Here is a 14,343-nt window from a genome sequence, read left to right on the forward strand (position 1 = left end):
TCAGTATAATAGCATTAATTTATAAAATAAATCTTATTAAAAAAAAGATAAATGTTGGTAAAAATTGCTACTGTGTTTGTTGTTGTTGTGAACGAGTGAGTTGCCAGAGGTCCGTACCGTAGGATACGGACCGGCTCGCCAGCCAATCAGAGCGCAGGATTTGATGAAAGCCGCACCGCGAAAAAAAAAAGGTTTTATTCCATCGAAAGTGTCCTGTGTGTATAATAATATATTGTGTGATGTCGATATTGTCCAGATTGTATATTGCATTTACATCTATACAGTTCTCTTATATTTCAGATTCATAGCTATTATATACGTATGCATCCCCACTTCCGGAACCAAATTCCTTTTGTGTGTCAGCATACTTGGCCAATAAGCATGATTCTGATTCTGATTCTGAGGCTTTTTTAAACGATGTTGTAACTCTATCAGCCAATCACAGGTGAGCGTAAGTAACTTTAGCCAATAGTCATAAAATTGTCAAATGACGCGGGACAAGTCTCCACCAATTAAATCGTCGGGGAGGCGGGCGCATAACATAAAGTGACTACAGAAGCGATTTTGGGTGATATTTTTCGAATTATTGTTTCCTTTTCGCAGGCGAGGTTTCTTCATCAGTTGATTTTTTTCTTTTTTCTACAGCGTGAAGAATGAGAGAGATTGTTCATTTGCAAGCTGGACAGTGCGGTAACCAAATTGGTGCCAAGGTAAGAAATGAAAGAGGGTTTTTTGAACGCATTCACAGGTTTTCCGGGTCTCTATCCGAGACTCTCTGAAGGCCTCAGTCTGTTTAGCTCTTGGCGATTTGTTTAATGGTCCCATTTGTTTTAAACTCGTTAGCATTATCCTCTTTGTTGCTAAGGAAATAGGCCATCTCTCTTTATTATTTTTATTTATTTTTAGTGTTTTTTTTAATTTATTTTTAGTGTTTTTTTAATACCATTTATTTATTTACTTACTTATTTATTTTAAACTGGATGTCGATAATTGTGGAACCGTGTCATGTGACCTGATACGCCAAGTATTGGGTATCAACTTTTTGTTTTATCCCCCCCACCCGGAAGTTTGAGTAATTATTCATGCATAATTTTACGTATTGAAAGTCTTTTCTACTTTTGCAATGACCATTATCTTTTATCTTTACAATTTTTTTTTCATGGGCCATCCGGTCCGATGCTTTAGAAATACACATGGACAAATATGAAAATTGCCGGTCAGTGTCCACCGGTCCGGCCTCATTTCCCACACTGATAAATGTGTGTTTTTGGTTTGTTTGTTTGTTTTAAACCCATTTTTTTTGTGCCCTCAGTTCTGGGAAGTCATTAGCGACGAGCATGGCATTGACCCTACTGGCAGTTACCATGGTGATAGTGATCTTCAGCTGGACAGAATTAATGTCTACTACAATGAAGCTACAGGTGAGGGCTTTTCAAGGTTATCTATCTTTTTATTTAATGATTTAATGCATTTTCCTTACTTTTAAACTTTCATTTTGATTCTTTCAGGAGGCAAGTATGTCCCCCGTGCTGTCCTAGTAGATCTGGAGCCAGGTACCATGGACTCTGTGAGGTCTGGACCTTTCGGGCAAATTTTCAGACCTGACAACTTTGTTTTTGGTAACTATTACACAACACTATAATGGGCCACTCCTCCCCCCCCCCCTCTTTTTCACTAACATGCAGATGCGATGCAGTAAATCTGAGTGTCCTCTGTCTTGCAGTAAAATTTGCATGAATTTTGGCTATGCACCTCATTTTGAGTCACCTACTGTTTCCTGCTAGCTGTAAAACTATACTTGTCAATGCTTCTTCTCCACAGGCCAGAGTGGTGCTGGTAATAACTGGGCCAAGGGCCACTACACAGAAGGTGCTGAGCTGGTGGACTCGGTCTTGGATGTGGTGCGTAAGGAGGCTGAGAGCTGCGACTGCCTGCAGGGCTTCCAACTCACTCACTCGCTGGGTGGTGGTACTGGGTCAGGCATGGGCACCCTGCTCATCAGCAAAATCCGTGAAGAGTACCCTGACCGCATTATGAACACCTTCAGTGTTGTGCCCTCACCCAAAGTCTCTGATACAGTGGTGGAGCCTTACAATGCCACACTGTCTGTCCACCAACTGGTAGAGAACACGGACGAGACGTACTGCATTGACAACGAAGCCCTGTACGACATCTGTTTCCGCACCCTCAAACTCACAACACCAACATACGGTGACCTCAACCACTTGGTCTCTGCCACCATGAGTGGAGTTACAACATGTCTGAGGTTCCCTGGGCAGCTCAATGCTGATCTGCGCAAACTGGCAGTCAACATGGTGCCCTTCCCCCGTCTGCACTTCTTCATGCCTGGTTTTGCCCCACTGACCAGCAGGGGTAGCCAGCAATATCGTGCTCTCACTGTACCTGAATTAACCCAGCAGATGTTCGATGCCAAGAACATGATGGCTGCTTGTGATCCACGTCACGGTCGCTACCTCACGGTGGCTGCTATTTTCCGTGGCCGCATGTCCATGAAGGAGGTGGATGAGCAGATGCTCAATGTGCAGAACAAGAACAGCAGCTACTTTGTTGAATGGATCCCCAACAACGTGAAGACAGCTGTGTGCGACATCCCACCTCGTGGCCTGAAGATGGCTGCCACCTTCATTGGGAACAGCACAGCTATCCAAGAGCTGTTCAAGCGCATCTCCGAGCAGTTCACGGCCATGTTCAGACGCAAGGCTTTCCTGCACTGGTACACGGGTGAGGGTATGGATGAGATGGAGTTCACGGAGGCTGAGAGCAACATGAATGACCTGGTGTCTGAGTACCAACAGTACCAGGAAGCAACTGCTGAAGAAGAAGGAGAGTTTGATGAGGAGGAAGAGGAGCCTTAAATATATTTTGTCAGTCACTTTTTCCATTGTTTTAAGATAAGATGTATTTATTTATTGATCCCCTTGAGGCAAAATTCAGGTGTTGTGGCAGCTCAAGTACTGAGTTTATATTAAAAAATAAAAAAGAAGAAATTGAGAGACAAAAAATTTAGAATGCATATAATGCAATAAAGACCAGGCTAAAGATGGCAACAAACAAGAATTGGTCGTGGCCCTACATCCATGAGTGGTGTGTGTAAACTAGTGGTGTGGAGCTATATAAAATGACACAATGAAGTGAGGTAGCTGTAGGCATGGGTGAACTGTAACAATAGTGCAAGATGTGATACGATGCTTGATAATAGTACAAATGGTGGGGGGTGCTATGGCAAAAGAAAGAGGACAAAATATACAGCATATATACATGTGCTGTGTGCAACGTTCCACATGACTCCAGTGCAATGTGTGTATAATGTTCCACATTTTTATGTTCAACTTTCCTTTTTTGTCCCCTCTTGATTTAAGTTTCTCAGATTCTGTGTTCCTCATTTATGTGCCTTCCAAGTTCTTTGTCTGTTTTTATACCAATAAAACCTGCAGTAAATAATTACAGCCTCAGGATATTTGTTGCAGTGATGATCCATGATATTGTAATTAAATTCTTGTTTTCCTTTTCAGACCCATAGTGTTCTGTTGCAGTGTTCTGGCACAAGGGTCAGTTTGGTAAATTTAGCTTTTCTTAATTTATTTTAAGAGGTTAAAGGTGCTGACTGCAAAGTCATCTTAAGTTTTCAAATTCTTTTTGTGCATGGTATTTTTCCTATGTCTTGCAATAACTATCAGGCGGAGATGTGATTTGATTTGCTGAGGGTCACGTTTCTCCATTTTTGTGACCGTTTTTCTACCGCTTAAGGTAAACAGTATGGCTCTATGGAGAAAGCCAAACATGAGGAGCTTTAACTACTTAGCATTTTATTATGGAACTGCATCACACCAAGATGCCGATGCACAGAAAACATTTGTGACTCTGCATTGACAGAGTTTTGAGTCACAGGTATGTAATTTATGGTTGACGTTCATGAATAGTTGTGCGACAAAAGATAGATTGGGTCTTGGAAAAGTATTCATTCCCCCTTGGTGTTTGTCCTGTTTTGTCACATTACAAGCTGGAATTAAAATTGGATTTTGGGGGAGTTAGCACCATTTGATTTACACAACATGCCTACAACTTTAAAGGTGTAAAGTGTTTTTTTTTTTTTTTTTTTTATGTGACAAACAGTAATATGAAAAAAAAAAATAGAAATCGAGTGTGCATAGGTATTCATCCCCCAAAGTCAATACTTTGTAGAGCCACCTTTTGTAATTACAGCTGCAAGTCACTTGGGGTATGTCTATCAGCTTGGCACATCTAGCCACTGGGGATTTTTGCCCATTCTTCAAGGCAAAACTGCTCCAACTCCTTCAAGTTAGATGGGTGGCGTTGGTGTACAACGATCAAGTTATGCCACAGATCCTCAATTGGATTGAGGTCTGGGCATTGATTAGGTCATTCCAAGACATTTAAATGTTTCCCTTTAAACCATTCCGGTGTAGATTTAGCAGTAAGTTTAGGGTCATTGTCCTGCTAGACTATGAACCTTCATCCCAGTCTCAAACCTGTGGCTGACTCAAACAGGTTTTCCTCTAGAATTGCCCTGTATTTAGTGCCATCCAGCTTTCCTGTCCCTGCAGATGAAAAATAGCCCCACAGCATGATGATGCCACCACCATGCTTCACTGTAGGAATGGTGTTCTCAGGGAGTTGGTTTTGCACCACACGTGGCATTTCCTATGATGGCCAAAAAGATTGATTTTAGTCTAATCTGACCAGAGAATCTTCTTCCATGTGTTTGGGGAGTCTGCCACATGCTGTTGGGAAAACTTCAAATGTGTTTTCTTAAGCAATGGCCTTTTTCTGGCCACTCTTCTATAAAGCCCCGCTCTGTGGAGTGTATGGCTTAAAGTGGTCCTATGGACAGGTACTCCCATCTCCACTGTGGATCTATGCAGCATCTTCAGTGTTATCTTTGGTGTCTTTGTTGCATTTCTGATTTAATGCTGCTCTTGCCTGGTCTGTGAGTTTTGGTGGGTGGCCACCTCTTGTCAGGTTTGCAGTAGTGCCATATTCTTTTCATTTTGCTATAATGGATTTAATGGTGCTCTGTGGGATATTCAAAGTATGGGATATTTTTTATAACCCAACCCTGATCTATACTTCTCCACAACTTTTCTGACCTTTTTGGAGTGCCCCTTAGTTTTCATGTTGCTTGCTTAGTAGTATTGCAGAGTCGGGATCCTTCCAGAATAGGTTAATTTATTCAGACATCTTGTAACAGATCACGTGACACTTAGATTGTGCACACAGGTGGCTCTTAATCAACTCATGTGACCTTATGAAGTGAATTGGTTGGACCAGCTCTTATTTAGGGGTTTCATACGAAAGGGGGTGAATACCTATGCACACTCCAGACTTCTGTTTTTTCATCATTATTGTTTGTCACAATAAAATAACTATTTACACCTTTTAAAGTGGTAGGCATGCTGTGTAAATCAAATGGTGCTCACCCCCCAAAAATCCATTTTAATTCCAGCTTGTAATGTGACAAAACAAGACAAACACCAAGGGGGATGAATACTTTTGCAAGACACTATCTTTTCTCTGTTGCAGCCTTTGTGTTTTCTTTTTCTGTAAGATCAAAACATTAGGTGTATATCTCCACCCTTGCTACCATGGAGTTCAGCCCATGCATTCTAAGGCTAACATAACTAAGCGCTAGCTAGTATGATTTTAGTTATCTGTCCAGAAAAATGACGTGTCATCTAACCTTGCTCTATCTTGCAGTTGCACTCACTAGGCAGGCTTTCCTTTTTTGTTTCAACTGGCTTTTGCTGGTAGGCGAGTGGAATCTGCCTTGTTTGCCTATGCTGACTTGCTTTGGTTAAAAGGTCAAACATGCCTGACGATATTGTTGCTCACTTGCTTCAGCAATCTCCAGAATTGTAAAATGCAGGAAGCATTTTATCTCAGCAAAACATTTTACACAGAGGATACACGGTGTGGGCGGCACGGTGGTGTAGTGGTTAGCGCTGTTGCCTCACAGCAAGAAGGTCCGGGTTCGAGCCCCGTGGCCGGCGAGGGCCTTTCTGTGTGGAGTTTGCATGTTCTCCCCGTGTCCGCGTGGGTTTCCTCCGGGTGCTCCGGTTTCCCCCACAGTCCAAAGACATGCAGGTTAGGTTAACTGGTGACTCTAAATTGACCGTAGGTGTGAATGTGAGTGTGAATGGTTGTCTGTGTCTATGTGTCAGCCCTGTGATGACCTGGCGACTTGTCCAGGGTGTACCCCGCCTTTCGCCCGTAGTCAGCTGGGATAGGCTCCAGCTTGCCTGCGACCCTGTAGAACAGGATAAAGCGGCTACAGATGATGAGATGAGATACACGGTGTATACAGCAACGAAATATCTTGAAACTCCAGCAGCAATAGAAATGGAACATTTTGTCCAGAATTCAACTCAGTCAGCACCTTAAGTCTTTAACTCATTTGTACATTTCACCCACCAAAGCATGATGGGCATTCTGTGTGACCATCTGCAGCAGTCACATATTGAAAATTGTGCAATAAAACAATTGTTATAGGATGGATTAACTGCTTTTGGCACAAATTATTTTCAAGGGCTACTTTCTGTTTATCCAGAAATAACTATGGTCCATTGTATGCTTGTGGTTTTTTTTTTTCTTCTTTCTACACAGCTGATGCATGTATAAACTAGTATCACATTCAGTGCTGGAAATCTACCATGAACAAGCCAGAAACAGTCAGTTTTAAGAAAACTGTCTTCAGTTGTGCACCTGGGCTAGGTGCCCAGAGTGAATTATGGATGTTTTTTGGTATTTATGCAGCCAGATTTGATAGCCATCATATTTGCAATTGCAGAGCATCTCGTTAGTGGTAAAGTCACTTTCTGCTACCTCAAAATTGGGCTTTAGTATAACCTGTGAGTGACAAAACCAGCAGAATTGTTTACACATTTTGGAAGAAAGAGTTTAATAAATGAGTGACCAGGTTAGGTTAATTTTAACTAATGCAGGGGTCTTCAATCCTATCCGCAAAGGGCCGGTGTAGCTGCAGGCTTTCATTACAGCCAAATTGGAGGCTCACTTGATTGTTGACTGGAGACGAGGGTGAAATGATTAAACAGCTCCTGCTTGGTTGGAATGAAAGCCTGCAGCCACACTGGCCCTTTGTGGATAGGATTGAAGACCCCTGAACTAATGAATCCTGCAGGTGTATCTCAGTTCAGTAAACTGTTTTTAAACATCCTTACAACCCTCTCATCTCATTATCTGTAGCCGCTTTATCCTTCTACAGGGTCGCAGGCAAGCTGGAGCCTATCCCAGCTGACTATGGGCGAAAGGCGGGGTACACCCTGGACAAGTCGCCAGGTCATCACAGGGCTGACACAGACACAGACAACCATTCACACTCACTTTAGAGTCACCAGTTAACTTAACCTGCATGTCTTTGGACTGTGGGGGAAACCGGAGCACCCGGAGGAAACCCACGCGGACACGGGGAGAACATGCAAACTCCGCACAGAAGGGCCCTCGCCGGCCCCGGGGCTCGAACCCAGGACCTTCTTGCTGTGAGGCAACAGCGCTAACCACTACACCACCGTGCCGCCCCCTTACAACCCTCTTGAAGTTAAATCTATGCTTATGCCTTGTTAATTTGCTGTGCTGTTGCAGAATCATATGTCTGCCACACGAGGGCAGTCTTTGAACACCATATTTAACTTTGATGAACTTGTTAAGATCTTGCAAAACCACTTGAACCCTAAAACTCTAGTGACAGCGGAAAGATTCAGAGATTCCATCAACAGTGGTGCCACCGGGGGTGGGGGGCACCGCTATAAATTTGCTGCCCCTGCCAGACCAGTCACGTATGCATAATATTTATTTAGTGAAGTCCTTGAGTCAGACAGTTGCCTCCTAATCTGCTGTATGGAGGTGACAAAACCTCCTTTGAGTCTTTGAAGAAAAGAGAGGGCAAGCTTCAATGATGCGGTCAAATGCAGAGCCACTTTTGACCGTCCATCACTCACTGTCAGAACCCCCTCCCCCTGGCTTGCTGCTGCAGGTGCATTCACCCACAGACAGCAGCAGCTGAGCTCAGCCCATGTCTTTGCTCACTGCAGAGTTGAGAGACTATTAGACTGTTAACAGGTAAGTAAGTCATACAATATGTAAAAGAGAAGGGGGAGAATGTATTCAGAAAACTCTGGTGGCTGGCTTGACCACCTTCAGTGTTTTTTTTTTCTTTTTTTTTCTGTGTTCAAAGAAAAGACCTGCAGAAAGTGCCACAGACAAGGCCACATGGAAAGAGTGTGCAAAACAGACAAAAAGCAGAACAAAAAGAAAAACTTGACAAAAACAAAAGTTTCTCACACAGCAAAACAAGTGCACATGATGACAGAATGTGAAAAATCAGATAGCACAGATACTGATAAAGAGGACCTGTCATGCCCAGAACTGCATAGCATAACTGAAGCAGACTGGAAAATAATACAGATAACAAAGGTCTCTGGTGTAAAACTGAAAATGGCGCTGGATACAGGCTCAGCTTTGTCTGTAATTTCTGAAGCTGCCTACAAGATGGCGGCGCGTGTGGTTGCAGCGGCTCACGGCTCTCCTTTTCAGTGCTCTTTTTTTTGTTTTGTTTTTGTATTTCTTTCTTGCTTGTTTGTGCACCATCGGTTCTGCGAACATCCAGTACACCCGCCAGACACTTTTGGCCATCGGTGACCAACACCAGATATCTGTTTTGAGCGACTTTCACTACACGCATAACATCCCAGATGACATAGTGAGACCGCCGGGCTCTCCGTGGATTGTTGTCGGGTCTAGGAGGCGGCGCAGACGGAGGAGGGAGAGGAAGCAGAAGCGGGGCCGCAGGTCCGGTGCTATGCTAAGGCTAAGAAAACAACCACACAAGCCACCTCTACCGAGCCTGTATCTCTCCAATGCCAGATCCCTGGTGCATAAAACGGATGACTTGGAATTACAACTCACTGGAAATTGCTATGTTCGTGACTGCTGTGTTTTAATTATCACAGAAACCTGGCTTCATCCGGAAATACCCGATGCTAGCTTGCAGCTAGCAGGTCACACTCTGCTCCGCTGTGACAGGACTGAGGACTCCGGTAAGAGCAGAGGAGGGGGGCTCTGTATTTACGTGCATGATAATTGGTGTAACAGCGGAACAATTATAGACAAACACTGTTCCCCAGACCTCGAGTACATGTCTGTAAGATGCCGGCCTTTTTTTCTACCGAGAGAGCTTACTGTAGTGATTGTCACAGCTGTGTATATTCCACCCGACGCCTGTGTAAACATGGCGCTCTCTCTCCTGCTGAACACCATAAACGAACAGCAGCGAGCCCACCCCGACGGTGTTTACATAATCGCAGCAGACTTTAATAAGGCCAACTTAAAGACTGTACTGCTGAATTTTTACCAATATGTTAAGTGTTCCACTAGAGTGGAGAACACTCTGGATCATGTTTACTCCAACATTAAGCACGCGTACAGAGCCATACCCCTCCCCCACCTCAGCCAGTCAGACCATCTTTCCCTCCTGCTCTCCCCAGCCTACACCCCCCTCAGACGCAGAGCCAGGCCCACCATTAGGAATGTTACAACCTGGCCTGACAATGCACTCTCCAAACTACAAGACTGCTTCAATAAGACAGACTAGGACTTATTTGAACACCAGGAGCTGGAGACATTCACAGGAACGGTGCTGGACTATATCAAGTTCTGCATCGGGAATGTGACGGTGGATAAAAACATCCGGGTTTTCCCAAACCAGAAACCCTGGATTACCAGCCAGGTCCACTCACTCCTCAGGGCTCACGACGCTGCCTTAGGTCAGGTGACAGAGCTCTGTACAGAGCCGCTCGAGCTGATCTGAAAACAGGAATAAATAAAGCTAAGGCGGACCATAGGCTGCGTATAGAGTCCCACCTGTCCAGCAACAACACACGGGAGGTGAGGCGGGGCATACAAGACATCACAAACTTCAGAGACTGTGATGCGTCAACAGGAGACTGGAGTGTGCCGCTGGCAGAGGAGCTAAATTGCTTCTTTGCTCGCTTTGAAACATCTCAGCAGCACTCATCTGCTCCAGCCCTGCCCCCACCACCACACAATTCCTACACCACTCCATTCACTGTACAGGAGCACAATGTCAGACGGGTGCTCCTGGCAGTGAACCCCAAGAAAGCTGCCGTCCCAGATGGTGTACCTGGTAAGGTGCTCAGAGTGTGCGCCCACCAGCTCGCCCCTACCTTCACCAGGATCTTTAACCTCTCCCTGGCTCAGGCAGTCATCCCGCCCTGCCTAAAATCAGCAACAATAATCCCAGTGCCGAAGAAGTCTCCCGTCACCAGCCTGAATGATTATCATCCTGTGGCCCTCACCCCGGTAATCATGAAGTGCTTCAAGAGACTAGTTCTTCAGCACATCAAGGACCACCTCCCCCCAGACTTCGACCCCTACCAGTTTGCATATCGCACGAACAGATCCACAGAGGACGCTATCGCCGTAGCTCTCCACTCTGCGCTGAACCACCTGGAACAGCAGCAGAGCTACGTCCGCATACTCTTTGTGGATTACAGTTCAGCTTTCAACACAATAATCCCGGACATTCTTATCAGTAAACTGGACACTCTCAGCCTCCCCCCTCTCATATGTGCCTGGATAAAGGACTTTCTTACCAACCGGCCCCAGACTGTGAGACTGTGAGAAGGCTCAGCAGCGGCTACACTTCCTGAGAGTCCTCAGGAAGCACAGCCTGAGCTCCAACCTGCTGCTGACCTTCTACCGATCATCCATCGAGAGCCTGCTGATGTACTGTATCACAGTATGATATGGCAGCTGCACTGCTGCAGACAGGGAGAGGCTCCAGAGAGTAGTAAAGGCAGCACAGAAGATCATCGGCTGCCCTCTCCCCTCCCTGATGGACATTTACACCTCCCGCTGCCTTAGCAGAGCTAAGAACATTATCAAGGACAGCTCCCACCCTGGCTTTGATCTGTTTGACCTGTTGCCCTCAGGGAGGCGCTACAGGTGCATCAGGACAAAAACAAATAGATTCAAAAACAGCTTCTTTCCAAAAGCCATAACCACCCTGAACTCGAATATGCTCTGACTTTATAGTCTAACCCCCCTGTGCAATACTTCATAATGTGCAATAGTTTATTTTATAATGTGACTCTCTTCATGCAATAATTTATAATGTGCAATACTTTATAATATGACTCTCTCTGTGCAATACTTTATAATGTGCAATACCTCACTCCATAATGTGAAACACAACACATACGCCTCAGGACTGTGCACCTTACACCCTCACCTTTTTTTTTTCTTACACGCTGTTTGCACTGTTATTGGAGTTGCTTTTAATCTCATTGTACATGGGTATAGTGACAATAAAGGCATTCTATTCTATTCTATTCTATTCTATTCTATTCTATTCTATTCTATTCTATTCAACAGACTTTTCCAAGATACCATTAGAAAAGACCTCAGTGATGTTAAAAACATACATAGGCAAGAAGGTGTCTCCTAAAGGCAAACTGAAGGTGGATGTGACATGGTGACAAAACACACCAGTTAGAGCTTTATGTGCTGAAAAGTGGAGGACCAGCTCTTCTTGGCCATGAGTGGTTAAGAAAAATCCAGCTTGATGAGCATGCAATTAAAGCTCAACGTTTCACCAGGTCTCGAGAGCTCCAACTACAGCTCTAACCAAAGGCTGTTGCAGAAGGCTAATGCAAAAGTGTTTGAGAAAGGTATTGGTGAACTTAAACACATGAAGGCAAAAATTGAATTGGATGAGGCAGCAACACAAAGGTTTCACAAGGCACGCCTGGTGCCGTACGGACTGTGTCCAAAAATAGATACTAATGGCCGTTTTCCACTACCCTTTTTCAGCTCACTTCAGCTCGCTTCAGCTCACTTCAGCCCGACACGGCTCGCGTTTCAACTACCTCAGAACAGCACGACTCAGCTCGCTTCAGCCCTGCTCAGCCCCCAAAACTCGCACGGTTTTGGAGTGGGGCTGAAGCGAGCCAAACCGAGCCGAGTGGGGCTAGGGGCGTGAGGAGACACTCCCCTGTGCACTGATTGGTGAGGAGGAGTGTCCTCACATGCCCACACACGCCCCGCGAGCACGCTGGGATCTGTAAACACCGTAAACCCGGAAGAAGAAGAATTACGAATTACGAGAATTTCTGAAGCCTTATGCGCCTCGCCTCATCTATACGCTCTTGCCAGTATCTGTTGGCGTTGTCGGTGACAACAAGCCACAGCACCAAGACCAGCAACACTAACGACTCCATGTTTATTGTTTACTATCCGGGTTGTGAGACTACCGCTTAAAAGGTCACTGATGTCACTGTTTGCGCCGCCTAATGACATCACGTGACGTCCACCCACTTTCGCTAACTCCACCCAATGTGTCCACCCACTTCCAGCCAGCACGGTTGTAGTTGAAATGCAACTCCAACAGCCCCGCTCAGCTCGACTCAGCCCAACTCAGCACGGCACGGCTCAGCCCAACTCAGCCGCGTTGGTAGTGGAAAAGCGGCGTAAATTTCAGAGTTTGGAGGCATCTGGCATTCTCTCCAAGGTTGGCTGGAGTGATTGGGCTATACCTATTGTTCCAGTGATCAAGAAAGGGAAACATGGAGGTGTTCACATATACGGGGATTTCAAAATGAGCATTAACCTGGTCCTGTGCACCATGCAGTACCCACTCCCATGAATTGAAAACATCATCTCATCTTTAGCCGGAGGGGCGAAGTTTTCAAAGATTGACTTGTCACAGGCCTAGCTCCAAATGGAAGTGTAGGAGTCAAGTCGGAAGTTCCTTACCATGAACACGCATAAGGGACTGTACCAGTACATTCGCCTTGTGTGGTGTCACGTTGGCTCCAGCCATTTGACAAAGAGCAGTGGATCAGGTGCTTCAGGATATACAGTACCAAGAACACAGTGTTATCTTGATGATATTCTCATGACGGGCAAGAGTGAAGAAGAGCATCTCCAAAACCTCAGCAAAGTGCTCACCAGGCTTAAGGATTATAGTCTGCAAGCAAAGAGGGAGAAATGTGAGTTTTTCAAGAGTGAAATCTTGTGTTGTGGGTGGGTCATTGACAAACTTTGCTTACACAAATCTCAAGAGAAAATTGAAGCAGTGCTGAAAGCACCAAGGCCAGAAAACATGTCACAGCTGTGATCGTATTCGGGCCTTGTAAACCACAAGTTTTTCGCAAAGCTTGCTTCAGTAATGTACCCACTGTACACACTGCTACAGATAGGAACCAAATGGCACTGGTCAGAAAAATGTGAGAAGGCATTCACAGAAACAAAGACTAATAACCTCTGATGAACTACTTACACATTATGATCTATCATGGCCCATCCGACTGGCATGCAGTGTGTCCCCTGATGGCAATAGTGCCATTTTGTCATACACTATGGATGATGGATCTGAGCATCCAATTGCATTCACTTCAAGGTCCCTGACAAGTGCAGAATGCAATTATGCACAAATCAACAGAGAGGCCCTTAGCCTGGTGTGGGGCATAAAGAAGTTCTATCACTACCTTTATGGCCAAAGGTTCATTTTAGTGACAGAACACCAGCCTCTTGTATCCATTTTCAACCCCAGGAAAGGAATCCCTGTGATGTCAGCTACCCAACTACATTGGCAGGCACTGTTCTTAGGAGCCCACTCTTATGACGTTGAGTTCAAAGGGACCAAGCAACACAGTAAGGCTGATGGTTTGTCATGCCTCCCATTGTCAACAACTGAGGAAGAAAAGTCTTTGTCTCAGGATCCAGCGCAAGTGTTCCATACAGCACTGGTGGACCAACTGCCAGTCACAAATGCTGAGATACAAAGAGAAACATGGAACGATCCGACACTGTCAAAAGATTATGACATAAGGGTGGTCGGCCCATGGAAATGCCATGTTTTATGAGTTTTCTGTGAGACATGATGAACTGTCCATTTGCCAGGGAACTCTGATGTGTGGATCATGCGTGGTAGTGCCCTCGAAGCTTCACACTAGAGTGTTGGAGAACCTACACAGGGGTCACCTGGGTATCATGAAAATGAAAAGTCTTGCCCATAGCTACGCATGATGGATTGAAATGTGTTGCGAAACTGAACATGTTACTGAATATTAAGATGTGTAGCATAAATCTAAAAGGGGAGGAGTGTAGTGTTTTGAAGGGTCTATTTCTTTAAGTGGAATCATCCCCCCTTAGCATTGTTTTCTTATTAGTAATTTGTCATGCTCAGTGATTATTTTTTTGGTTGCTTCTGCCAGGTAAACTGAGTGACGATTCACAAGTAGACGCTACCTTTGTGTGTGTGTGTGT

At 45.0% G+C, this 14,343-nt stretch overlaps 1 protein-coding gene across 1 annotated transcript; it reads left to right on the forward strand.

Moving 5' to 3' along the window:
• The first annotated feature begins 528 nt into the window (after window positions 1-528).
• Window positions 529-3,462, forward strand: LOC132890746 (tubulin beta chain). Its single transcript, XM_060927924.1, has 4 exons — window positions 529-710; window positions 1,313-1,421; window positions 1,509-1,619; window positions 1,822-3,462. Exons 1-4 carry the CDS (start codon window positions 654-656, stop codon window positions 2,874-2,876), a joined length of 1,332 nt encoding a protein of 443 aa, XP_060783907.1. The 5' UTR covers window positions 529-653; the 3' UTR covers window positions 2,877-3,462.
• The last annotated feature ends 10,881 nt before the right edge of the window (window positions 3,463-14,343 follow it).

Source organism: Neoarius graeffei, chromosome 8 (assembly GCF_027579695.1).
Source record: "Neoarius graeffei isolate fNeoGra1 chromosome 8, fNeoGra1.pri, whole genome shotgun sequence".
Classification (NCBI taxonomy): Eukaryota; Metazoa; Chordata; class Actinopteri; order Siluriformes; family Ariidae; genus Neoarius; species Neoarius graeffei.